A 26,349-nucleotide genomic window follows, 5' to 3' on the forward strand; every position below is an offset into this window, starting at 1 on the left:
ATATAATTTTAATTATGTTTTACTACTTAAAAAAAGAAAATCCAGTTTATTTTTTGCATCGCTATATTTGGACAGGCATAACTTCTATATTTCCATCTTCAGAGCTGTTTGAGGGTGTGTCTCCTTGAGAAACAAGCTGTAGTTTTTTAATGGTACCATTTTGGAGTAGATATGACTTTTTGATCAAATGCAGGGACAATACTTTTATATTTTAATAGTTCAGACATTTCCAGCCGCAGAGATACCAATTATGTTGTTTTACTGTCTCCATTCTGATTTACCTCCGAGATGCTATATTCATTACTGAGAGCAGCATCTAAGGATCCCGGTCATTGCGAGCAGGTACCAGCTGCATTAGGCCTTGTTCATATCTGCGTTATGAGATCCTGGACACAGCAGCCTGCTGTATCCCCACTGACTGCAATGAGGTATGGCGGAGATCCAGCCGATTTCCAGCATTCAACGTTTTTTTGTCCGGTCAACAGCCGGCATTTGCACCAGATCTCCGAAATGGAGATGTGAACACAGCCTTAGGGTACTTTCACACGGGCGTTGCCGAACTGCCTGAAAGATCCGGAAATCTGTATGCAAACGGATATAATTTGTTTCCGGATCCGTCTGACAAATGCATTCAAATACCGGATCCGGTATTTATTTTTTTCACATTTTTTAAGTTCTGTGCATGGGCAGACCGGAAAACCGGATCTGTCAATGCAGCAATTTCATGAACACTTGGTGACGGATCCGGCAATTATAAATTTCAATGGAAATAGCAAGTGTTCCAGAATTTTGGCCAGAGAAAATACTGCAGCATGCCAAATACCATAAAAGGAACGGAACGGAAGACCTAATGATGCATACTGAACAGATTGCTTTCCATTCAGAATGCATAAAACGTTTTTTCCCCCCGTTATTGAGCTCCTATGACAGAACTCAATACCGGAAAACTTTAACGATACTGTGAAAGTACCCTTACACAACCAACACTCACTGCATATGGAGCAGGATGCATATACACCTTGCACATCTTGGACATACAGTTACATCAAGGTGCGCAAAGGAATTAAGACTCTAAGTCACACCTCCAAATCTAAGGCTAGTTTTATTTTAGCGGCAGGGGAATCCAGCAGGCTGTTCTGGCGGGTGAACAGCCTGTCGGATCCATCCTGCCGCTAGTTCACGTGTGCCCCCGGACTGCCGCTGCGTCCCTATTGACTATAATTTGGGGGGGGGCTGGCTCTTTTTGCCGTGCTGCCGCCAGAACTCCGCCCCCGCCCCCATTATAGTCAATGGGGACGGAGCGGCAGTCCGGGGGCACACGTGAACTAGCAGCAGGATGGATCCGAAAGGCTGTTCACCCGCCGGAACAGCCTGCCGGATTCCCCTACTGCTAATGTGAAAGTACCCTAAACCTTTTAAAACTACCAAATGAGGTGCTAGAAAGGTCTGCACACTCAACAAATCCAGCAAAAGCCCATTTAGTTCAGAAGAAACACAAACTACTTACCAACCATAGCGCTAACCTCTCCCGCCATCAGTAGGCTCACAGTGTTGTTATAAAGGTTTACATCGATAATACCCTTCCGGATGGTTTCTCCAACTTTAGCTCCCAGCAATACCGAGCCAGCAGTTTCAAAAATTGATGCCAGTATGCAAGCCTGCCGTAAAGTCACCACTCCAGAACCCACCGCAGTGCCAAACGAATTGGCCACATCATTTGCACCAACAGAAAAGGCCAAGATGAAAGCTATGATGAAGCCCAATATAACCATCCACAGATACTCGTCAAGAACCATGTTGGCGGTTTCGTTTTCTTGCTCTTACTCCAGGTAAAATAAAAAAGGGAAAATTAGAAATCGGGGGCGGTAGCAAAAACAGGAGTATGAAAACCTGTTGAGCAGAGCTGTGTAACTGGGATCAGCTCTGCTGGAAAGTGCTAGTGTTCAAGAGAATGGAGAAAATGCTAACTGAGGGTAATAAAAATACTGGCAGGAAAGTTCCTCTGGGTGCGCTCAGTCAGTGAAACACATTCCATAATTTGCTCTTGAATAAGTTCTCTTTATTTTCTTGTCCTATGGAAAAAAAAAAAAAGAAATTGATCATTTCATGGTAGATAGAATAATATGATCTTTGGCAGAAAGAGAGAAAGGGGGGAGGGGAGAATAAATCTGCTGGCTGGATCTCAGCTTCAGCATGTGACATTTCAACCAAAAACACAAAGAAATAAGATTATTATAAGACTCTACAAGCTTTAGTTACATAAGCATGCCAGAAATGCAACGCTTAGTGCCACACAAAGCTGTAGGAAAGGACAGTTCAAAGGGATGGAAACGAGCGCCCTGGAAAAACGGAGAGAAGTGTGGAGACCACTCAGCTCTCAGATGAACCCGACACCCGGTTTCAACTGTGCTCCACTTATAGGACTCTGTGTACCTGTGCTGGGCTGGTGTTTAAAACGTCTTCCTCACATAACAAGGTCAAACAACGCACAGAAAGGGTTAAACTACTAGTGGGTGGGTGCTGTGCAGCTCCCTGAAGAGAAGCTTGGCATCCTGTGCCCGACAACCAGCTGAAAAGGACATTTTGGAGGTGCAATGTGAGGGAAGCCGATGTCAGGTGCTTTCAGGCAAGGACATCGCTGAAAACCCTCCTGGCTGGAAGCCAGTGACTGACAAGGCTCTCCTCACAGTGCTCATCCCAAACGTCCCATCCTGCTGGACACCATTGACTTTCCAAGTGGTCAATGCCCCCACCCCCTTTTGTAAAATCTATATATACTAGCAGAAGGACCCGGCTTTGCACGAGTATATTTCATTTAATGTTTCTGTGTGTCGTTAAAAGATATCGACAGTATCCCCCATAACAGTGACCTTTTGTCATACCAATGTCACGCAACAATTTTTATAATGATAAGCTATGCTGTCGCACTTGCTGCGACAGTCCCAAAAAGTCCATCCAAGATGGATGCATGTAGCAGCGTAGTTGTTCCCCATGTGTCGTGCGATTTATTGTCATCATGTAGCCCTGGCCTAAAGCTGACCTACAGCAGTGAAGAAAAATGGCTGGGTTGTTATGGAAACCTGGAGTAAAAACTGTCTGCGAGCTTCTATTGGCTGATAAGGGACATGTGACAGTGTGTATGGCAGTTAGGAGAGCAAGACTTGCAGGTTTGGATTGGCTAATGCAGGTAATTTTTTGGGGAATTTCGCAGGAACGGTATGTCCTAGAGAGCTGAGACCCGGTCTAAAACCTTCCCGGACACCCGATATACCCTCGTGTCAAAGTTGGTGAAGATCAGTCCAGTCGTTTGGTCGCGCATAAAGAACAGAGACAAAAACTAATTTTTCATAATATAAGAGATAGATATAAATAAATAAACCTTATCATACTTAAAAAAAACATTTTTACAGGCCAGGTCTAAAGTAAAGGGAATTACCAAAACTGGTGTAAAGGAAAGATGGCTTAGTTGCCCATGACAACCAATCAGGACCCACCTTTCATTTTTCACAGCTCCTTTGGAAATGAAAGGTGGAATCTGATTGGTTGCTCTGGACAACTAAGCCAGTTCTACGTTACCCCAGTTAGATAAATGTCCCGAGCTGCACATCACACGCTCCATCTTTACACATGGCTGACACCAAAAAGAAGTCAGCAATTGTTAGGGTGCCTGCACACATAAGCTTGTAGTGGAGTTTTCTGCACTTTTGTGGGTTTTTTTTTTACAACTCCGCTTTTTTTGCCAGCTCCAGATATTAGATCAAGGTCTATGGGAAATATGAAACCGGGGACACCAGCATTTTTTGCTCTCTTATTATTAGGTGGGCTATTTGTCGGTCTACCGGTAACTTTTCAGAAAAGCTGCATGCTGGAGGAATTCAGTCTAACCATATACTTGGAAGACAGTACTCGGCATATACAAGAATAATGCCACTTAAAGTGGGCAATTATTTTTATACCAAGAAGTAAGCGTCAGACTTGGCTTGGGGTTGCTTTACAGTAGCTTGTAATTTTACACTGAAAAATGCCCCGTGCCACCATATCTACACTATGCCTCCGTGCCCAGTATCTGATGTATATCCATCATATGCCTCCGTGCCCAGTATCTGATGTATATCTATCATATGCCAAATATTCATGCTATGCCTCAAGGCCATGTCCTTTTCCTATATCCACGTTATGGCTCCACGCCACCTCCCGGCCATCCATCTATCCACGTTATGGCACCACGCCACCTCCCGGCCATCCATCCATCCACGTTATGCCTCCACGCCACCTCCCGGCCATCCATCCATGTTATGCCTCCACGCCACCTCCCGGCCATCCATCCATGTTATGCCTCCACGCCACCTCCCGGCCATCCATCCATGTTATGCCTCCACGCCACCTCCCGGCCATCCATCCATGTTATGCCTCCACGCCACCTCCCGGCCATCCATCCATGCTATGCCTTCATGCAACCTCCCGGGCACATATCCATGCTATGCCTCCTTTCCATGTCCTTTGGCATACATAAGTGCCATGAGCAGCTGGAAGCGGTATACGACTGCATGGATCCGTCACAGCTATATCATTAAACTAGTTTGACGTCCCATGACCCAATCCTTATATTCTCTGACCCATCCACATGTGACGCTGACATCGGAGGTGCCCACTCAACTTTCACCCATAAAGAATAAAAAGGAAGGGGGGGGGGGGGACAGCTTTCATAAACTGAACTGTGACAACTCATCAGCCACCATCGCGTCACACACCAGCGACCCTGCCATCTATACAGTGTGCCATACAGCAAGACACCCTACAACCCTATCCTGTCATTAGAATAAAAGAGGGAGCGTATGCCAAATTTATCAACTGAGTTTTATAAAAGCCAGAAAAAGTATAGTCTAAAGACGCACCAAATAAAGTGATACATTTGGTGAAAGTAATGGGAATGCCAACTCCGGAGAAACCCACTTCCCTTCATAAGTTCCCAGGCAGACCACTGCCTTGGCTTCTAGGCGACTTCAGCATACACATAGCCTGTGGGCCGGACCTGCCCTTCATGAGTGCCATATCCATGTTATGCCTCCATGCCACCTCCCGGTCATATATCCATGTTATGCCTCCATGCCACCTCCCGGTCATACATCCATGTTATGCCTCCATGCCACCTCCCGGTCATATATCCATGTTATGCCTCCATGCCACCTCCCGGTCATATATCCATGTTATGCCTCCATGCCACCTCCCAGTCATATATCCATGTTATGCCTCCATGCCACCTCCCGGTCATATATCCATGTTATGCCTCCATGCCACCTCCCAGTCATATATCCATGTTATGCCTCCATGCCACCTCCCAGTCATATATCCATGTTATGCCTCCATGCCACCTCCCAGTCATATATCCATGTTATGCCTCCATGCCACCTCCCAGTCATATATCCATGTTATGCCTCCATGCCACCTCCCGGTCATATATCCATGTTATGCCTCCATGCCACCTCCCGGTCATATATCCATGCCATCCACACAGCGTGCAGCCACATGCTCAGCATGACAGGCCTCCCAGATCCACAGGCCGCCGGCTGCTCGCATCTCCTACCGGGAGCCCTGCTGCCACCTGCCGGCTGTAGGCATCACCTCTCAGGAGGCAACTACTGAGGCTGGTAAGCCGGGTACTCGGAGGTTACAAGTAGGGAAGCCGAGGGGGCATCTGTGGAGCACATGCCTATAACCGGGCACCCCGTATAGGACCTTCCGGTCGTGCACTGTTCTGGGAAGACAAACACATGTCCTGCCAGTATCTGGCATCGCCTGGCACACAGCATGAGCGCCCCGATCGCGTCCCTCTCCATTCTCCTTCTGACAGGCAGCCGCCCGCCTCACATCTCCACAATAGGGAGAGCGGTGCTGGGGGGGAAAGCGCCCTTCTGTGAGCCGAGGTGTCACCCACCATGCTCCCGCACTCCGCATCCTGCGCACACGGCGGGGACCTGTCACTGTGACAGCGGGGAGCCGCGGCCGTGCGGCGGGTTCACAGGGCTGGTCACTCACCTGGACTAAGCAATGGGACTGAGCGCCGCTCTCAACTGCTCTGAAGTCGCTGCTGGTCTTACAGCACAAGCGGTAAGCGGGAGGAGAGGGGCGGGGCTCTGGCATGGCTCCGCCCGGCGTGAAAGACGTCAGCGCGCGCTGAACCGCCAGAAAAAAAAAAAAAAAAAAATCGCGCCCTCAGTCCGAGTGCACAGCGTCTGTGAGGAGAGAGCGGGAAAGGCGCGCTCAGGTATTGCCATATACAGTATGGAGGAGAGACGAGACTTGTATGCGCCCTGGAGCTGAGGAACCGGACTGGCCCGGTGTAGTCAGCCATGGTGGGCAGACTGTGCGCCCTCGTGTATCTTCATGGGCTGGTGTTTCTAGTCTTACGTTTTTTACCTTCCCAAAAGCCATGATATGTTTAGTTTTCCCATGTGAGCAGGGGCAAAGGGAGAAAGAGATCTTAAGGGGGCGCCACGCAAGTCTTCCTCAGCGGAATGGCCTGTGTATACCCGCCGTGCAGTCTCTGGTTCCTCAGCTCCACAACAGACCGGCTGACAGTGTACCCTACACAGGGTTTGGGGCAATGCTTATGCAGTGTTAAAGGGGATTTCCGAGACTTTAAATCCTTTGGAGCGGTCAAAAGTGACTAATTAGTCTGGGCCAGTGACACACGTTCATCAGTCACATGGCCTAGGCACAACTCGGCCCCATAGACGTGAATGGGGCTGAGCGCGATACCACAACACCGCACATCGTATAGCCGGCCGTGCTTGGCAGGCCGCAGTTTTCATGGGAGCTAGTACCTTCTAAAACATCTGGCGGGGGTCCCGGGTGTCAGACTCCCACCGATCAGATCAGTGGTGTAGTTAGAAATGACTGGGCCCTACAGCAACTTTTTTGCAATCCCCTCTTCCTGTGCAGCCTCTGTTCCTATGGCTAGTCTAGATCGCTCTCAGACCAGGCACTGGAGCTGCTCCGTCTGTTTCCTACACGTTCAGTATATACTGTATGAAATGTAAGTGTATAATACTGGGGTCCTGATAATAAAATCTTCTAGTGCTCCACCTGGGTGGGCCCCTTCTGAATTCGGTTCCCATATAGGTATGCCCCTGGATCAGATACCGATCTATCCAGAGAATAGGTCATCAATATTTCATTTCAGAAGACCCTCTTAAGTGCGTGTCTAATGAAAAAGGAGTATGGTTTGTTTTCCTTGAACGTTTCACTCCTCCCCTGTATCTGTCCCTACATATTAGAAAAAAAAAAATGTTGCAGTTACACTTAAACTTTTTTTCTAGTTTCCCCTACATCACATGCAACATTAAAAGGTGCCATTATAAAGTATAACTTTTCTCACATAAAAACTTGATATGGGTATTTGAATGTAAAAATAATAAAGTTATGGCTCTGGGAAGGCGGGGAGTAAAAGAAAAAAAGGAAAAAGGCTTGGTGCTGAAGGAGTAAAAAACAAACAAAAAAAACATGCCCTTTCATCTCAACAAGTCACGTACAATGTAAAATAAAAATAGACATGTAAGGTATTACCACATTCATTACGACTGGTTCAAATAAAATATCCCGTGGCCAGATGAATGCTGTGTTCACCTCTTCAATATCAAGAAATTAAAATGTATCTACCCCAAAATGGTACCAACGAAAAAATCGCCTCATCCCCAAAAAAATGAGCTCCCACACAAGATTGCCAGAAAAATAAAAAATATGCTTTCAGAAAATGGCTATGAAAAAGTGGTGAAATGTAAAAAAAATAAAAAAAACTATATAAAATCGGTATCTGTGTAATCGAACTGACCAGCAGAATAAAGATAACTTGTAGTTTTTTCCACAATGTGTACGACGCAATGGCAGAGGTGCTGTATTCATCTTGCTTCTCAGATATGAATATTTGTCCGGCCAAATCTCCGCCATTCCCCATTAGAGTTAATCATCTGTCCTATGTCTCGATCACTCATTTGCACCTCCACATCCTGACCTTACCTTCTAGGATACTACCATGAGGCTCAGCATAGTAACCGAGGAAAGGCTCGCAGTGAGGTAAGAATCTTTTCACGTAATACCGCATTTACTTTTATGAACATTCTCTTGCATGCTGATTCCTTTTTTCTTTCCACAGATTCCTTTCTACCGGAAACTCTTTTGCATCGCGGCATTTCGAGTTCTTATAGGGGATCTCAGCAGTTTCTGGGATCGTCTGTCCAACTTGTAAAGTCATCTGCAGCAACTCAGAGAAGCAGTGTTGCCACAACCCAAGGCGGAAGATTGGCTTCGTACTGCCAAGGGATTCTATCGATCTAAAACAGTTTCCAGACTGCATCGGGCCCCTGGATAGCAAACATGTTGGGCTACTTTCACACTGGCGTTTGGTGCGGAATCCGTCTTGTATCTGCAGAGATGGATCCGCACGAATAATGCAAATGCTTTTTAGTGACCGTCTAAAAAACGCCACGGACACCAAACTAAGCCAAAGTATTGCATTCTGAACAGATCCTTATCCATTCAGAATGCATTGGGGCTGAACTGATCCGTTTTGGGCCGCTCGTGAGAGCCCTGAAACCGATCTCACAAGCGGACCCAGAAACGCCAGTGGGAAAGTAGCCTTAAGAAGCAACCTCACTGAGGTCCAGTTACAAACAATATTTTTTGGTGGCACTATTAGCCTTGGCTTACAGTAACTACAGGTTTGTAATTGCTGATATCGCGGCCTATGGAAGCTCTAGAATGGGTGAGGGGTTTTGCGCCAGTCACCTAGCCCTGCCAGAGCCCAGAATACTTTCCGGATCATTGAGTCTACTGGTATTTAGCAGACAAAGGTTTGCATTGTTACCTCATATGATACGACCCTTCCCATGATGAGGATGTGCTAACAGTCGCCCAAATCGCAACTACTGGTTTACTAGTGCCCATCGGTATGTTGAATGTGCTTGAATACTATCCACAAAATGGTGTTCATGTTGTCCTTACAGATGGATCCAAACAATGCCACCCTGGTGATTCAAGCTTGTGTAGTTCTACACAGTTTAATAAGAATCCATGATGTGATCTCAGATGCTGACCTGGGCCAAAATCTGAAGACTATTATCTGTCATTTCTAGACCAGACCCGCCATGGACTAATCTGTGTGGACTACTTCAGTAACCCTGAGTGTGCATTGTCGTGGCAAGTGGATGCTATTCGTGGCAGTTGTTGCTTTTAGCTGGTCTCTTAATTTATTCAAAAATTATTTTTTAGTGTAGGGACTTGCAAGAGAATAAGGACCCTTGACGTGGGTTTGCAGGCTGGGGTATTTTATTAACCAAGTTCCACATTCAATCTTAATTTAAGGATTAATTGTGAGGAAGTGATATTATTTAGTTTACAATGCCATAGTAAGCAGAATTACTGCATGCACTATGTGCCCTCCGTTTATTTCCCCGCTCCGTTCTCATTGTAGGTGCGGGTCCCTAATGATATGCCCCCATTTATATGATTTATGTTTCTAATGAAGAAATATAAAGGTTCACTGGTTGATGTAATGAAAAGGTGTCTTTTTGTCCCATTTTATTATGTACCTAATTTTCAGAGATAACAAGTTTTTTCAGGGAGGGTGTTGCTATTACATGTAAAGGATCAACTGACAAGCCCTCAGGTGTGATTATATGGGAGTATTTTTAAAAGATTGTAAGAAGCAGTAGGGAATTAGAGTACTTCAAGATGCTACACGGGATTCACATATACTGTATGCTTGTGTAGTCACGTATCAAGTGATGTGCACTCCTTCATTTTAGACGTCTCCCATTCCCTTCCAAGAATTGTGTGGGTGAACTCCTCCCATGGCCGATCGTTGTGGATTTGGTCGTGGTAAAGGTCACTGTGGGTATCCCACGGTTCTGGTCTTTCTTGGATAAGAACAATTAAATGTCCTACGTCAACTTTTTTCAGGTAAAGAATTGCAAAGACCTTTGTCTGGTATGCCAAGTAGTTTGCCCATTGGCGCAGGAGACTGAGCCTTCCGTTTCACAGCAACGGATGCACAAAAAAAGGATGGTATACAGATGGTCTCCGTCTGCCATACGCATATTTTGCACACCCATTGACTTGAATGAGGACAGGGGCCAATTTTTGCTTGCCTAAATAGTTTTTTGTTTTTTTCGGAATGGAAATGAACACACAGATGCGAACAGCATACTAAATTGCTATTTACATTTTTTTAAGGCCCCATTGAATTAAATGGGTCCACAGCCAATCCTCAAAAAATGTGGATTAGATGTGAAAAAAAATCATACATTCATGTGAATGGACCCTAATGCAGAGGACTAGTCCTGTGCAGTGCATCCATATGAGAACTGGATAGGACTAAACATGGGGTCTGTCTTGTGCCCCCCACATGACATGATCCTAGCATTCAGTAACCACTGTTCAGGTACTTATCGGGTGCTAGGGCTCTTTCACACTTGCGTTGTCCGGATCCGGCGTGTACTCCACTTGCCGGAATTACACGCCGGATCCGGAAAAACGCAAGTGAACTGAAAGCATTTGAAGACTGATCCGTCTTCAAAATGCGTTCAGGTTACTATGGCAGCCAGGACGCTATTAAAGTCCTGGTTGCCGTAGTAGGGGGGAGCAGTATACTTACAGTCCGTGCGACTCCCGGGGCGCTCCGGAATGACGTCGGAGCGCCCCATGCGCATGGATGACGTGCCATGTGATCACGTCATCCATGCGCGTGGGGCGCCCTGATGTCACTCTGGAGCGCCCAGGGAGCCGCACGGACGGTAAGTATACTGCTCCCCACTACACTTTACCATGGCTGCCAGGACTTTAGCGTCTTGGCAGCCATGGTAACCATTCAGAAAAAGCTAAACGTCGGATCCGGCAATGCGCCGAAACGACGTTTAGCTTAAGGCCGGATCCGGATTAATGCCTTTCAATGGGCATTAATTCCGGATCCGGCCTTGCGGCAAGTGTTCAGTTTTTTTGGCCGGAGCAAAAAGCGCAGCATGCTGCGGTATTTTCTCTGGCCAAAAAACGTTCCGATCCTGAACTGAAGACATCCTGATGCATCCTGAACGGATTTCTCTCCATTCAGAATGCATTAGGATAAAACTGATCAGGATTCTTCCGGCATAGAGCCCCGACGACGGAACTGTATGCCGGAAGAAAAGAACGCAAGTGTGAAAGAGCCCTTAGGTAGTTTATTGAAGAATTACTGCACAGAGTATCGGCTTATCATGAATGTCAGTCTAAATATAGAGCATCTTCTTAGTTCGTCTGTCCAAAAGCATCTCTTACATTCTTCTCCATGTGCCTCCTGCGTGTGTTTTTAACAGTTTACCTTCTCAACAACAACGTCACCTAGATACCTAGATATTCTGTATCACCTAGAGACATGCAACGCTGCTATGCAAGTAAAGACGCTGTATGGTGGATGTAGTTCTAATGACCAGAAAATAAACTGTTGGTTTATTAGTTCTATAAATCTTCTCTTGGATGTCCTGTTACCCTGTTGGTTACTCATTGGCAGATACCAGTGAGTTCAGGTTAGCCGAGCCACAGTTGGACCAGGGCCATATTCCCCAGATTGCACACGCTGGTGTGAAAGTGGCCTTATGCAGACAGCTTGCTTGTGATCCCAGACAATGAGAGAAATGGGTTTAGTGACTTTTATTGCCATAGTGACTACATGCTGCTTTAACCTCTTCCGGACATAGGGCGCCCTGTATATTTTCGATCCTCGGCGGGCGGCCGTCGGAACCCCGTGCCTGCTCAAATCATGTGACCCCCCCCCCCCATGTATGCGGTTGCAGAAACCCGCAGGTCAATTCAGACCTGCGGTTTTCTTCGTTTCCGGGTTATTCGGGTCTCTGAAGATAACCCAGAACAGGATGGTGATGGTGGTGTGATTTCACCCCACCAATCACCATCCAGCGATCCTGAGAGGTGATGGTGACATCTCCTCTGATTGGTCTGTGGGCGGGACAGACGAGATTCAAATGATGCAAGCGCTCCTCTCCTCCTCCTTTTGTGTTCCGGAGGAGAGAGGAGCTGCCTGCACGTCGTCCATCGCTGCCAGCATCACCCCATATGTGCCCCCAGGACCCGATCGGTGCCCCAGCACCCCCATCTATCCAACAGGTACTTAAGGAAAGTTTGGGTTAGGCAGGGAAAATAAAGGGAAAGTTTGGTAAACTTTGATTGCATCACCCTAAGTTAGGGTGTCTGGGGTCCACAGCACAGCTGTGCCGGCACTTTTAGCGTCCGGCCACTGTTGGCGCATCGCACACCCCACTGCTGATCAACTTCGGACGGTTGATCAGTGGTTTTGATTTTTTTTTCACATTTTTTGCACTTTTTTTAGTTAATAATTTTTTTTTTTTCTGTTTTAGGGTGAGTTTGTGAACACCCGTGCCCCCCCACACACACACACACACGCACACCAAATAAAGATTTACACACACGCACATACACACTCCCGCCGGACGTTCTCGGCCGAGGAGACATACGCCCAGCTTGCCCCTGACTCCGAGAGTCCCAGTGAGGACGACCCCACATTCCTGTTGTCATCCGCGTCCTCCTCATCATCTAGTGATGCTGATGAGCCCCCAAGGCGGCGCTAGGGGACCGCCATGTTAGGGACCCTGTGGCCCAGCCTAGTACGAGCAGCTCTGGGGCTCGTACTGGTTTCCTGGCCCACCAGTTAAATCCACCGGAGCACCCTGCCGGTGAACTAGTCTGGTGTAGCCAAGGTGATCCTGCCCATGACCGTCTGTATAAGATACGGCCGGTCATCGATCACTTTGGGGCCTAATTCATGGAGGCCTATGTACCTGGAAGGGAGGTCGCGGTTGATTAATCTCTCATTGCGTTAAAGGGAAGACTTATTTTCCTGCCAGTATGTGCCCTCCAAGCAGGCGAGGTATGGCGTAAAGCTATACAAAATTTGTGAGAGTACCTCAGGGTACACTTACAAATTTCATGTATACGAGGGGTGAGATTCCCGGATTCAACCCCCAGAATGTCCCCCCACTCTGGGTGTTACCGGAAAACTTGTGTGGGACCTTATGTACCCACTGCTGGATAAGGGTTACCACCTGTACGTGGATAACTTTTATACCAGTATCCCCTTGTTCCAGTCCCTTGCCGCCAGATCCACGTCCGCTTGTGGGACCGTGCGGAAAAATCAATGCGGCCTCCCTGCCCACCCCCTCCAGGTACCTATCCCCAGGGGTGAGACCCGTGCCCTTACCACTGGAAACCTGTTGCTGGTCAGGTATAAGGACAAGAGGGATGTCCTTATGCTGTCCACAATTCATGGTAACGGCATCACCCCTGTCCCTGTGCGAGGTACCGCGGCAACGGTACTCAAGCCCGATTGTATCGTCGACTACAATCGGTATATGGGAGGAGTTGTTCTCTCTGATCAAGTCCTCAAGCCATATAATGCCATGCGCAAAACCTGGGCATGGTACAAAAAAGTTGCGGTCTACTTGGTACAGGTTGCCAAGTACAACTTTTGTGCTGTCCCGGAGCGCTGGCAACACAGGGACATTTCTCCAGTTCTATGAGGCAGTCCTCAAGGCCCTGATCTTTTCGAACTGGGAAAGAGCAGGCCGGAGTACCTCGGGAACTGTAGGCGCCCGGATCGTCCCTGGCCAACACTTTCCAGGTGTGGTCCCCCATACTGGAAAGAAGGGACAACCCCCAAAAAAGTGCAGAGTGTGTATCGCAGGTGGGGGATACGGAAGGACACCACTATTCAGTGCGAGACGTGCCCCGATCATCCGGGCCTCTGCATTGACTGTTGCTTCAGGGAGTATCACACTTCCATGGAGTACTAAATTTATATCCCAATTTAGCACTGACATCGGATAAAAAAAAATGGTTCTCAGACTTGAGACACCCCAAAAAACTAAAATAATTTATTAAAAGTAGACATATTAGGGTACTTTCACACTTGCGTTTTTCTTTTCCTGCATAGAGTTCCGTCCTAGGGGCTCTATATCGGAAAAGAACTGATCAGGCATATCCCCATGCATTCTGAATGGAGAGTAATCCGTTCAGTTTGCATCAGGATGTCTTCAGTTCAGTCGTTTTGACTGATCAGGCAAAAGAGAAAACCGTAGCATTCAACGGTTTTATCTCCGGCAAAAAAAACTGAAGACTTGCCTGAATGCTGCATCCGGCATTTTTTTCCATAGGAATGTATTAGTGCCGGATCCGGCATTCAAAATGCCGGATCCGTCCTTCCGGTCTGCGCATGCGCAGACCTTTGAAAATGAAAAAAAAAGAAAAACGGATCTGTTTTGCCTGATGACACAAGAAAAACGGATCCAGTATTGCAATGCATTTTTCTGACTGATCAGGCATTTTTCAGGCTGATCAGGATCCTGATCAGTCAGAAAAAATGACATCCGTTTGCCGGAATCAAACAACGCAAGTGTGAAAGTACCCTTGGGTATCGCCGCGTCGGTAATAATCTCCTCTATAAAAATAACCCATGACCTAACCCCACAGATTAACACGGTCCAGGGAAAAAAAAAGGTGCAGAAAAAGATTTTTTTGTCATCTTACATAACAAAAAGTTTAATAGCAAGCGATCAAAAAGTCATATAGCCCCTAAAATAGTGCCAATAAAACCGTCCGCTCATCCCGCGAAAAATCTGCCCCCACATAAGATAATCAGATAAAAAAAATTGACAATTAGACTTTATTAGGTGTTGCCGCGTCCGTAAGAAAAATATAGAAACATAGAATGTGTCGGCAGATAAGAACCATTTGGCCCATCTAGTCTGCCCAATATACTGAATACTATGGATAGCCCCTGGCCCTATCTTATATAAAGGATGGCCTTATGCCTATCCCATGCATGCTTAAACTCCTTCACTGTATTTGCAGCTACCACTTCTGCAGGAAGGCTATTCCATGCATCCACTACTCTCTCAGTAAAGTAATACTTCCTGATATTACTTTTAAACCTTTGCCCAGCTAATTTAAAACTATGTCCTCTTGTAGCAGTGTTTCTTCTTTTAAATATTCTTTCCTCTTTTACCTTGTTGATTCCCTTTATGTATTTAAAAGTTTCTATCACATCCCCTCTGTCTCGTCTTTCTTCCAAGCTATACATGTTAAGGTGCTTTAATCTTTCCTGGTAAGTTTTATCCTGCAATCCATGTACCAGTTTAGTAGCTCTTCTCTGAACTCTCTCCAAAGTATCAATATCCTTCTGGAGATATGGTCTCCAGTACTGAGCACAATACTCCAAATGAGGTCTCACTAGTGCTCTGTAGAGCAGCATGAGCACCTCCCTCTTTCTACTGGTAATTCCTCTCCCTATACACCCAAGCATTCTGCTAGCATTTCCTGCTGCTCTATGACATTGTCTGCCTACCTTTAAGTCTTCTGAAATAATGACCCCTAAATCCCTTTCCTCAGATACTGAGGTTAGGACTGTATCACTGATTTTATATTCTGCTCTTGGGTTTTTACGCCCCAGGTGCATTATTTTGCACTTATCCACATTAAATTTTAGTTGCCAGATTTTTGACCATTCCTCTAGTTTTCCTAAATCCTTTTCCATTAGGTGTATCCCTCCAGGAACATCAACCCTGTTACAAATCTTTGTGTCATCAGCAGAAAGACACACCTTACCATCGAGGCCTTCTGCAATTTCGCTGATAAAGATAATAAACAATATGGGTCCCAGAACAGATCCCTGAGGTACCCCACTGGTAACAAGACCTTGGTCTGAATATACTCCATTGACTACAACCCTCTGTTGCCTGTCCCTCAGCCACTGCCTAATCCATTCAACAGTATGGGAGCCCAAGCCCAAAGACTGCAATTTATTGACCTAACCCCCCAGATTAACACGGTCAAAAAAAAAAAAACTGTGCCAAAACCGCTATTTTAGGCACTTTTCCATTTCCATCCGTTTCTTCCGGTAACAAAACAAGGGTTAACAACCAAAGTTAATATTTATTACCCTGATACTGCAGTTTACAGAAATGTCATAGTTGTGGTCGTAAACTGCTGTATCAGTAAAAGGGAGGCCGCAAAAGGAAAGGACCGATATGGTTTCTGGAAGGCCGATTTTTATGGCCTTTTTTATTGACACCATGTCACTTTTGAAGCCCCCCTAGAGTAAAAACTCCCTAAAAGTGACCCCATCTAAGAAACTACACCCCTCAAGGTATACAAACTTTATTAACCCTTTAGGTGTTCCTCAACAGTTAATGGCAAATGGAGATGAAATTTCAGATTTTCAATTTTTGGTAACCTTGCCTCACAAAAATGTAATATAGAGCAACCAAAAATCATACGTACCCTAAAAATTGTCACCCAAAAAATGCCACCTTATCCCGTAGTTTCCAAAATGGGGTCACTTTTAGGGAGTTTCTATCATTGCCGATAACTTTTGTGCAACACCTAAAGGGTTAACAATGTATGTAAAATCAGTTTTAAATACCTTGAGGGGTGTAGTTTCTTAGATGGGGTCACTTTTAGGGAGTTTCTACTCCAGGGGTGCCTCAGGGGGGTTTCAAATGGGACATGGTGTAAATAAACCAGTCCAGCAAAATCTGCCTTCCAAAAACCAAACGGCGCACCTTTCACTCTACGCCCCGCTGTGTGGCCGTACAGTAGTGTACGGCCACATATGGGGTGTTACTGTAAATGGCATAGTCAGGGCAATAAAGATACAGTCTTATTTGGCTGTTAACCCTTGCTTTGTTAGTGGAAAAAATGGGTTAAAATTGAAAATTAGGCAAAAAAAATGAAATTCTCAAATTTCATCTCCATTTGCCAATAACTCTTGTGCAACACCTAAAGGGTTAACGACGTACGTATGTAAAATCGGTTTTGAATACCTTGAGGGGTGTAGTTTCTTGGATGGGGTCACTTTTTTGGAGTTTCTACTCTAGGGGTGCATCAGGGGGGCTTCAAATGGGACATGGTGTAAATAAACCAGTCCAGCAAAATCTGCCTTCCAAAAACCAAACGGCGCACCTTTCACTCTACGCCCCGCTGTGTGGCCGTACAGTAGTTTACGGCCACATATTGGGTGTTTCTGTAAACGGCTGAGTCAGGGCAATAAAGATAGTCTTGTTTGGCTGTTAACCCTTGCTTTGTTAGTGGAAAAAAATTGTTAAAATGGAAAATTAGACAAAAAAAATTAAATTCTCAAATTTCATCCCCATTTGCCAATAACTTGTGCAACACCTAAAGGGTTAAAAACGTATGTAAAATCAGTTTTGAATACCTTGAGGGGTGTAGTTTCTTAGATGGGGTCCTTTTTGGGCGGTTTCTATTTAATGTAAGCCTCACAAAGTGACTTCAGACCTGTAGTGGTCCCTAAAAATTGGGTTTTTGTAAATTTCTGAAAAATTTAAAAATTTGCTTCTAAACTTCTAAGCCTTGTAACATCCCCCAAAAATAAAATATCATTCCCAAAATAATTTAAACATGAAGTAGACATATGGGGAATGTAAAGTCATCACAATTTTTGGGGGTATTACTATGTATTACAGAAGAAGAGAAATTTAAACTTGGAAATTTGCAAATTTTTGGTAAATTAGGTATTTCTTATGCAAAAAAATATATTTTTTTTAACTTCATTTTACGAGTGTCATGAAGTACAATATGTGATGAAAAAACATTCTCAGAATGGCCTGGATAAGTCGAAGCTTTTTAAAGTTATCACCACTTAAAGTGACACTGGTCAGATTTGCAAAAAATGGCCTGGTCCTTAAGGGGTTAATACCTGTTATCCTTCCACCACTACACAACTAGAACATTTGTATTGTGATAGATACAGATAAGTTTTGGGCAATGGCAACTTATTTATCAAGGCTGGTGTATGCTATGCAGAACCTGTGCTGCCAGAGATGGGATGTAATTTCTGACAAGGTGCACCAGAATGTAATCTACGGCAACTCGGAGCTGCTATATATTTTGGCCATTATTTCCGCCATAAATAATAATGAACTAGCCAGGGGCCCCTCCCAGTGTAAAATGCAGATTGCAACTAGAAAAAGTCAAATGCAGTTATAAAGGTGGTTGACACAATGATGTGTGTGCTTGGTGTATGAGGGAGAGGCTGGGGCGGTGATGCGACAATAAAAATTGTGGAGCTAGGTAGGAGTGGGCGGTATAGGCGATATGCAATATAAATTTGTGCCACGATATGGATTTTGTGCATATAGCCGTACTGCGATATGACCACGGAGCGGCAGTTCCGATTGGAGTCCCAGCAGTGTAATGCTGTGTCTCCGATCGGTTACCATGGCAGCCAGGACGCTACTGAAATCCTGGCTGCCATGGTATGTCAGTGAGCAGCATTATACTCACGTGCGCCGTGGCTGCCGGGCGCTCCTCCTTCTGTCTGTGCGGCACATTGCTAATGCTTATAGCTCACGTGCGCCGTGGCAGCTTGTTTTTTTGCTGAATTAGTTGTACTTTCTAATGGCACCATTTACGGTTGTATATAATGTAGAGGGAAGCGGGGGGAAAATTCCAAATGGGGTGAAATTCTAAAAAAAAACGATTCCGTCACCGTTTTATGGGTATTGTTTCCTGAGCAGTAAACCTGTTACTTTCATTCTCCGGGTCAATACGATTACAACAGTACCACATAAGTAAATTTTTATTTTGTTTTAACACCTTAAGGACCCTGCCATTTTTCTCCTTAAGGACCAGGCCATTTTAAGCAAATCTGTCATGTCACTTTATGTGGTAATAACTTTAAAACACTTTTACTTATCCAGGCCATTCTGAGGTTTTCTCGGCACATATTGTACTTCATGACTGGTAAAATTGAGTCAATTTTGGGGGACGTTAGAAGGCTTAGAAGTTTAGAAGCAAATCTTGAAAGTTTTCTGAAAATTTCCAAAACCCACTTTTTAAGGACCAGTTCAGTTATGAAGTCACTTTGTGAGGCTTACATAATAGAAACCACACAAAAATGACCCCATTTTAGAAACTACACCCCTCAAGGTATTCAAACCTTACAAACTTTGTTAACCCTTTAGGTGTTCCACAAGAATTAATGGAAAATGGAGATGACATTTCAGAATTTCACTTTTTGGGCAGATTTTTTATTTTAATCCATTTTTTCCAGTAACAAAGCAAGGGTTAACAGCCAAACAAAATTCAATATTTATTGCACTGATTCTGTAGTTTACAGAAACACCCTAAATGTGGTTGTAAACTGCTGTACGGGCACACGGCAGGGCACAGAAAGAAAGTAACACCATGTGGTTTTTGGAAGGCAGATTTCACTGGGATAATTTTAAGCTGCCATGTCACATTTGAAGACACCCTGATGCACCCCTAGAGTAGAAACTCGAATAAAAATGACCCTATTTTGGAAACTACGGGATAAGGTGGCAGTTTTGTTGGTACTATTTTAGGGTACATATGATTTTGGTTGCTCTAGATTACACTTTTTGTGAGGCAAGGTAACAAAAAAAATTTGTAAATAACTGTGCAAAAACCGCAATGTTCATCTGACAGGTTAGATCATATGGTATTCTTATAGAGCAGGTTGTTACGGATGTGACAATACCAAATATGACTGATTTTTTTGGTTGTTTTTAGTTTTACATAATAAAGCATTTTTGGAAAAGAAAATTTTTTGTGTCTCCATATTAGGGATCGACCGATTATCGGATTTACCGATATTATCGGCCGATATTCAGGATTTTGAACACTATCGGTATCGGCATCTATTTTGCCGATATTCCGATAGTGTATGGGGAACACAGATCGCGCTGCTGACAGCGCTCTCCGTGTTCCCCTTAGCAGCACAGGGGAGAAGGAGCAGTGTCTCCTCCCCCTGTGCTGCTCCTGCCGCTGCCGCCAATGTAAGGACAGGAGGAGGGGAGGAGCTATGGCCACTGCTCCACCAATGAAGATTAATCTATCATTCATTCATATACAGGAGGCGGGAGCTGCAGAATCACATAGCCAGCTCCCGACCTCTATGAGCTGTAGCTGCGATCTGCGGTAGTTAACTCCTCAGGTGCCGCGGATCGCAGCTACTGCTCATAGAGGTCGGGAGCCGGCTATGTGATCCTGCAGCCAGCTCCCGCCTCCTGTATATGAATAAATGCGAGATTAAGCTTCATTGGTGGCGCAGTGCGCCCCCCCAAGCCCCCCAGTATCAGACATTGGTGGCGCAGTGCGCCCCCCCCCCCCAGTATTAAGCATTGGTGGCGCAGTGCGCCCCCCCTCCCCCCAGTATTAAGCAGTGGTGGCGCATAGGGCCCCCCCACCCCAGTCGCAGTGCGCCTCCCCCCACAGGATCCCCTCTCCCTTGCTCCTCCGATCGGAGCCCCAGCAGTGTAATGCTGGGGCTCCGATCCGTTACCATGGCAGCCAGGACGCTATTGAAGCCCTGGCTGCCATGATAAGCTCCATGCTGCTGTGTGCACAAAGCACACAGCAGCAGGGACAGTGTGAGCTCCTATTCACCCTGATAGATCTCTATCAGGGTGAATAGGACAAGGGTTCTAGTCCCTAAGGGGGCTAAAAGTTAGTTAAAAAAAAAAAGTTACCAAAAAAATAATAAAAACACCAAAATATTAAATATAAATGAAAAAGAAAGATTTACAAAAAAAAAATACACATTAACAATAAACATTAATTTTCAGCAGATTTGTGGGAATTTTTATTTTTTTTTCAAAAATGAAAATTCCCAGAATATCGGTATAAATTATCGGCTATCGGCCTGAAAGTTCACAAATTATCGGTATCGGCCCTAAAAAATCAATATCGGTCGATCCCTACTCCATATTCTGAAAGCCATAGTTTATTTTTATTTTTTGGGCGACTGTCTTATGTAGGGGCTCATTTTTTTTCAGGATGAGATGACTGTTTGATTTGTACTATTTTAGGGTGTATATGACTTTGTGATCGCTTGGTATTAAACTTTTTGTGATGTAAGGTGACAAATGTTTTTTGTACTATTTATTTTAAAAAAAAAATTTTTTACGGTGTTTATCTGAGGGGTAAGGTCATGTGATATTTCTATAGAGCCGGTCGTTACCGACGTGGCGATACCTAATATGTATACTTTTATTTATTTAAGTTTTACACAATATAATTTTTTCAAAAAATAAAAAACACTTTTCACTTTTTATTACTTTTTATACTTGTCCCACTGTAGGACTTCACCTTTTCAGGGTTTGTTCCCTGTTTAAATTCACTACAATGCATTCTGTATTGTACTGAATTTAACTGTCAGCGACTTAGGCTACTTTCACACTAGCATTCGGGGCTCTGCTTGTGAGTTCCGTTTGAAGGATCCCACAAGCGGCCCCGAACGGATCCGTACTGCCCTAATGCATTCTGAGTGGATGCGGATCCGCTCAGAATGCATCAGTCTGGCACCGTTTGTCCTCCGCTCAGCAGGCGGACACCCGAACGCTACTTGCAGCGTTCGGGTGTCCGCCTGGCCGTGCGGAAGCAAACGGATCCGTCCAGACTTACAATGTAAGTCAATGGGGACAGATCCGTTTGAAGTTGACACAATATGGCTCAATTTTCAAACAGATCCGTCCCCATTGACTTTCAATGTAAAGTCAAAACGGATCCCTTTGCATTATCATGAACATGTTTGCATGTTCATGGTAATGCAAACGGATCCGTTCTGAACGGATCTAAGCGTTTGCATTATAGGTGCGGATCCGTCTGTGCAGATACCAGACGGATCCGCACCTAAACGCAGGTGTGAAAGTAGCCTTACACAGTAAGACACTGACAGATGCCTAGGAGACTCAGCCTGGATCTCCTGGGCTTTCGTAGCTGGCAGGCTCCGATGCCTGTGTAAGGCATTGGGGCTGCCATGGCTACCATCGGGTCCCCGCCACCACAGCGCGGGGACCCGATGGCTAAGGAGAGGCAGCGCAAACCTCCCATATGCTGAACTGCGGCATATGAGCGGGTAATCCACCGGCATCAGTGTTATCAGTGGATGCAGCGGGGATCCGGCTGTCAGTAACAGTCGGAACAGTGCTGCTGATCGTGGCACCGCAACATGAGGGTGAGGACAGACCGAAGGATGAGAATGCTCTTCCTGGGGCACAAAATACCGGCTATTTAGGACGAGCATTCTCGTCCTGGGTCCTTAAAGAGGACCTTTCACTACTCTACAAACTAAAAACTAACTATACCTGTGGGCAGAGCGGCGCCCAGGGGTCCCCCTGCACTTACTAGTATGCCTGGGCACCGCTCCGTTCGCCCGGTATAGGCTCCGGTGTCTGCGCTCCCTCTGACTGATTTCTTGTAGGAGGCGTGTCCCTTGCTGCATTGCTGGCCAATCGCAGCGCACAGCTCATAGCCAGGCTATGAGCTGTGCGCTGTGATTGGCCAGCAGTGCAGCAAGGGACACGCCTCCTACAAGAAATCAGTCAGAGGGAGCGCAGACACCGGAGCCTATACCGGGCGAACGGAGCGGCGCCCAGGCATACTAGTAAGTGCAGGGGGACCCCTGGGCGCCGCTCTGCCCACAGGTATAGTTAGTTTTTAGTTTGTAGAGTAAAGAAAGGTCCTCTTTAAGGTGATAATTCTGAAAAAAAAAAAAAAGTGGAGCAATCGGTATTTTTCATTAATATTCTGGGGTGTGTATGACTTTTTGATCACTTTTTATTCATTTTTTTGAGGGAGTTGAAGTGACCAAAAATGTCGAATTGGCCATTTTTTCTTTTTTTCCTGTTTGCTATATGGGATACATTTTTTTGTATCTCAATAGTGCAGAAATTTTCGCATATATTTATATTTTTTTATTTTATGTATTTTAATTTTGGTGAAAGGGAGGGGTGATTTCAATTTTTATATATATATATATATAATTTTTTGTTACACTTTATGGTTCCCATAGGTAACTGTACCAAGCAATCATTAGATTGCTTCTCTCAAAGACATCAATGCATTAGCATGAGGATTACATTATGTTTCTATGGAGTCCTGCCAAAGGCAAGGGGTTCCATAGGAACTTGTGTGTGACAGCCTCGGATCATTCAGAAGGACTGAGGCTGCCACACACACCATCCGGATCCTTGCTAGGGGTAGCCGGTGCAAGGCTCCGGGTTTCTGAGCTTCCAGATGCCGTGGTCACATTTAACCGCATTTAACAGCATCTGATGGGTTAAATGTGTAAGATCTATGTTATTGTCAATTACATACAGTACATTAGCCCCGGGTGACTGCTGTTTAAAACTGCATGCACCTGATGTCTATGGCTCTGGCTGTGCTCGATAGCGGGCGCCACTTTTAAATACCCACCAATGTAAATTTACGTGAGGCAGTCGGGATGGGGTTAAAGGGAACCTGTCACCGGGATTTTGTGTATAGAGCTGAGGACATGGGTTGCTGGATGGCCACTAGCACAACCACAATACCTAGTCCCCATAGCTCTGTGTGCTTTTATTGTTTTAAAAAACCTATTTGATACATATGCAAATTAACCTGAGATGAGTCCTGTATGTGAGATGAGTCAGGGACAGGACTCATCTCAGGGTAATTTGCATATGTATCAAATCGTTTTTTTTCCACAATAAAAGCACACAGAGCTATGGGGATTGGGGATTGTGGATGTGCTAGCGGCCATCTAGCAACCCATGTCCTCGGGTCTATACACAAAATCCCGGTGACAGGTCCCCTTTAAATGTCATCCAGCTGCTACTGTAAAATACTGCAAATTTTCTACCGTTCCATGATGCAAAATCTACCCTTACAGTATGTTCACATGCAGCAGAAATTCCCCCATTCAGAGTTAATGCCCTGATTATTCATCTAAATATATTTTGCAACCAAACCTCTGTGCGTGAACATATGCCCATAGTTACTGAAAGCAGTGGCTACGTACCTCAACCTACAGTAGAAAAGCTCTTCTAGTGTGTGAGAGACTTCTGAAAGAACACTGTTTTCCAATCTCAGTGAGAGCTGCTGAAGCTAAAATGCTGCATAAAAGGCTACAGATGTAATAGCTAGCAGTAAACGGTGCACTGAAAAAGCTTCTGTCTGGATGAATGGCGTGCTAGAAAACTTCTTTGACAAGTTTTTCTATCAGTCATCTATTTTTGTGTCGACATCATTCATCCTTTCAGCTTCTATTTCTGTGCTGAAACTGTAATACATTTCAAAAGATGAGGAATGAAATTAGAACTCAACTGATTAAAATAAATGGAGCCTGCCAATGGGTTTTTTTGGCAGACATTTTGTGTTTTTTATGGCAACTAAGTCATAAATACATACAGTAATTGTAGTTAGTCGGTATTCCTAGCAAGCATTTACTGAAGAATTGTCTCCAGCTCTCTCCTCACTAGACAAAAGGCTGTATTTTTTCTTATCCAAGTGTTTTTGAATAAAGCCATTGCTGTAATATCTACTATAATTAGTGATTGAACAAATGCAGGAAAGCAACACACGTATTGGAAGATATTGATGAGCCCACTGCATTGGCCATCTTGTAACTGTTCTGCCCCAAGCGATACAGGATGAGTTCAGGGTAAATCCTGATGGTTTTGGACATGTGATTGCAGTCAGTTTTTATCCGCATGGATGCAACCAGTTCTTTATACATGTGAAATGAGACTCGACCTCTTAGCGACCATCACTGAAAAACGCATTGCATCCAGAAGCTGTCCGTTTTTCACACAACTATGGTGCCAGGGCTGCATGAAAGCACACAATCTAGAGAATGCTGTGATTTCTCCTGGACACATTGAAATGAATGGTTCAGAATTCAGTCCAGATTCTATCGGTTCACAACACGCCTTGCATTCAGATGGACTGACACAAGTGAGTTTTCCGTACGGAGGTGATGCACATCTGCACTGAATCCTGAATTTCAATGGGTATGTGTACATGAGTACTGTTTATCACCGATCATCTCTGCATTCAGGAAAACTGCAGCATGTTCTACATTGTGTGTTTTTTACGCAGGCCTGACCCAATAGAAATGAATAGAACATGCGTGAAAAATGGAAGGCATCCGAATACGATGCGTCTTTCACTGATTGTTGTTAGATGTTGTGTTATTCAGTCTTTCTTCACACGCAGCATAGTTTTTTAATGCATCATCTGTACATTAAGGAAAAAAAATCTCAGCATGTTCTATATTGTGCATTTTTCACATAGCTCTGGCTCCACAGAAGTGAATAGGGCTTTCTGGAGAAACGGAAGGCATCCAGTTGTAATGAGGGTTACTAGGAGATCCTGAGGGTTGTTCAGAATGCGTTAGGAGAAAACTGATCAGTTTTTTTCGTGCATTGAGCTCCTGTGACGGAACTCAACACCGGAAAACAAAAACTCTCGTGTGAAAGTGCCCTAAGAACTGCCGGCTATTAGTGTTTTCAGACATACGGTATCTATTGCACCAAAATGATGTTTACCATGACAAGTAAAACTACTGCCGCCCTGTTTCCCTACTGCTATTGAAATTCGCTGCCATGAAGCCAACAGCTGGAAAAGAGCCAAGATGTTATATTTCAGTAGAGGGCTCCCTTTCTTGCCAGGCGATTATGCACACAAGTAAAGCAGTGCTTTGTGCACTTTAGATGTTGAACTTCAGATAACCCAGAATAAGTTTTGAAGTACAAGCAGGTCGTAGTATTCCGCAGTACTATTTATACCGTCTGTTCAGAAGTGTGCTGATGGCTGTTGCCACTCATCTTAATTTAGGCAAAAGGTCACAGTTCAGCTGAGCAGTTGAAGGGCCGCCAATGTCTTTTTTTTTTTTTTTTTTTTAAATAGTTCACAAAGTTCTTTTTTTAACTACAGAATGTGACAGTCCAGAGCCAAGAAATACAAGAAGATCAAAGGATATTGTAAGAGATTGTTTTGGGATTCATAACATTGCCTCTCAAGCAAAAATCAAATGCCTTTGTCTTTAGTCCTCATATGGATGCCATAACATGGTGTTTTAATTGAACTGTGTTTTCAGATCTATTTCATATTAGAGTTCAGCATGTAGCTTAGGCAGGGTGTTGAATCTCCTTAGAGAGGCCAGTCCTGTGTGGAGACTCACTGGAAGTACTCCATTTTATGAAGACTTATTGGCAATGCTCCATGGGAAATGAATATGCAAAGAGGTATTCCCTAAGAAAGGGAACTATCTTGCCAGCACCACCTATTGGGGGTTGCTCCCGGAGTCAAAATCAGACTTTCCAACAAGTCTTGGGATTTAACAAGTACTGGTCTTGCTATATTCCCTTGTCAAATCCCAAGGCTTGTTGGAAAGTCGGATTTTGACTCACAGGAAGCGACTTCCAATAGGTGGAGCTGGTGAGATGGTTCTCTGTCTTAGGAGGTACCTCTTCGCAAGTTCAGCATGTG

The 26,349-nt window shown here is 44.9% G+C and overlaps 1 protein-coding gene and 1 long non-coding RNA gene across 3 annotated transcripts in view; one reads left to right on the forward strand and one right to left on the reverse strand.

Moving 5' to 3' along the window:
- The window catches only part of SLC20A2 (solute carrier family 20 member 2), a 108,657-nt gene that overhangs the window by 38,216 nt on the left and 44,092 nt on the right, over positions 1–26,349 (reverse strand). Inside the window, exons 1-2 of one of the 2 annotated variants that reach the window (XM_044304899.1) lie at positions 6,037–6,141; positions 1,508–2,072 (exon numbers count right to left, since the gene is read on the reverse strand). In XM_044304899.1, coding sequence (XP_044160834.1) covers positions 1,508–1,796 — 289 coding nt within the window. In that variant the 5' untranslated portion in view covers positions 1,797–2,072; positions 6,037–6,141. Of the gene's footprint in view, positions 1–1,507; positions 2,073–6,036; positions 6,142–26,349 lie in introns of those variants that run through there. The other variant, XM_044304906.1, reaches the window with a different exon arrangement.
- On the forward strand, positions 6,210–9,533 carry LOC122945744. The gene is made up of 3 exons (XR_006391142.1): positions 6,210–6,265; positions 8,024–8,073; positions 8,153–9,533. It is a non-coding gene; the product is annotated as an uncharacterized LOC122945744 (long non-coding RNA).

This window comes from Bufo gargarizans, chromosome 1 (genome assembly GCF_014858855.1).
Source record: "Bufo gargarizans isolate SCDJY-AF-19 chromosome 1, ASM1485885v1, whole genome shotgun sequence".
Taxonomy (NCBI): domain Eukaryota; kingdom Metazoa; phylum Chordata; class Amphibia; order Anura; family Bufonidae; genus Bufo; species Bufo gargarizans.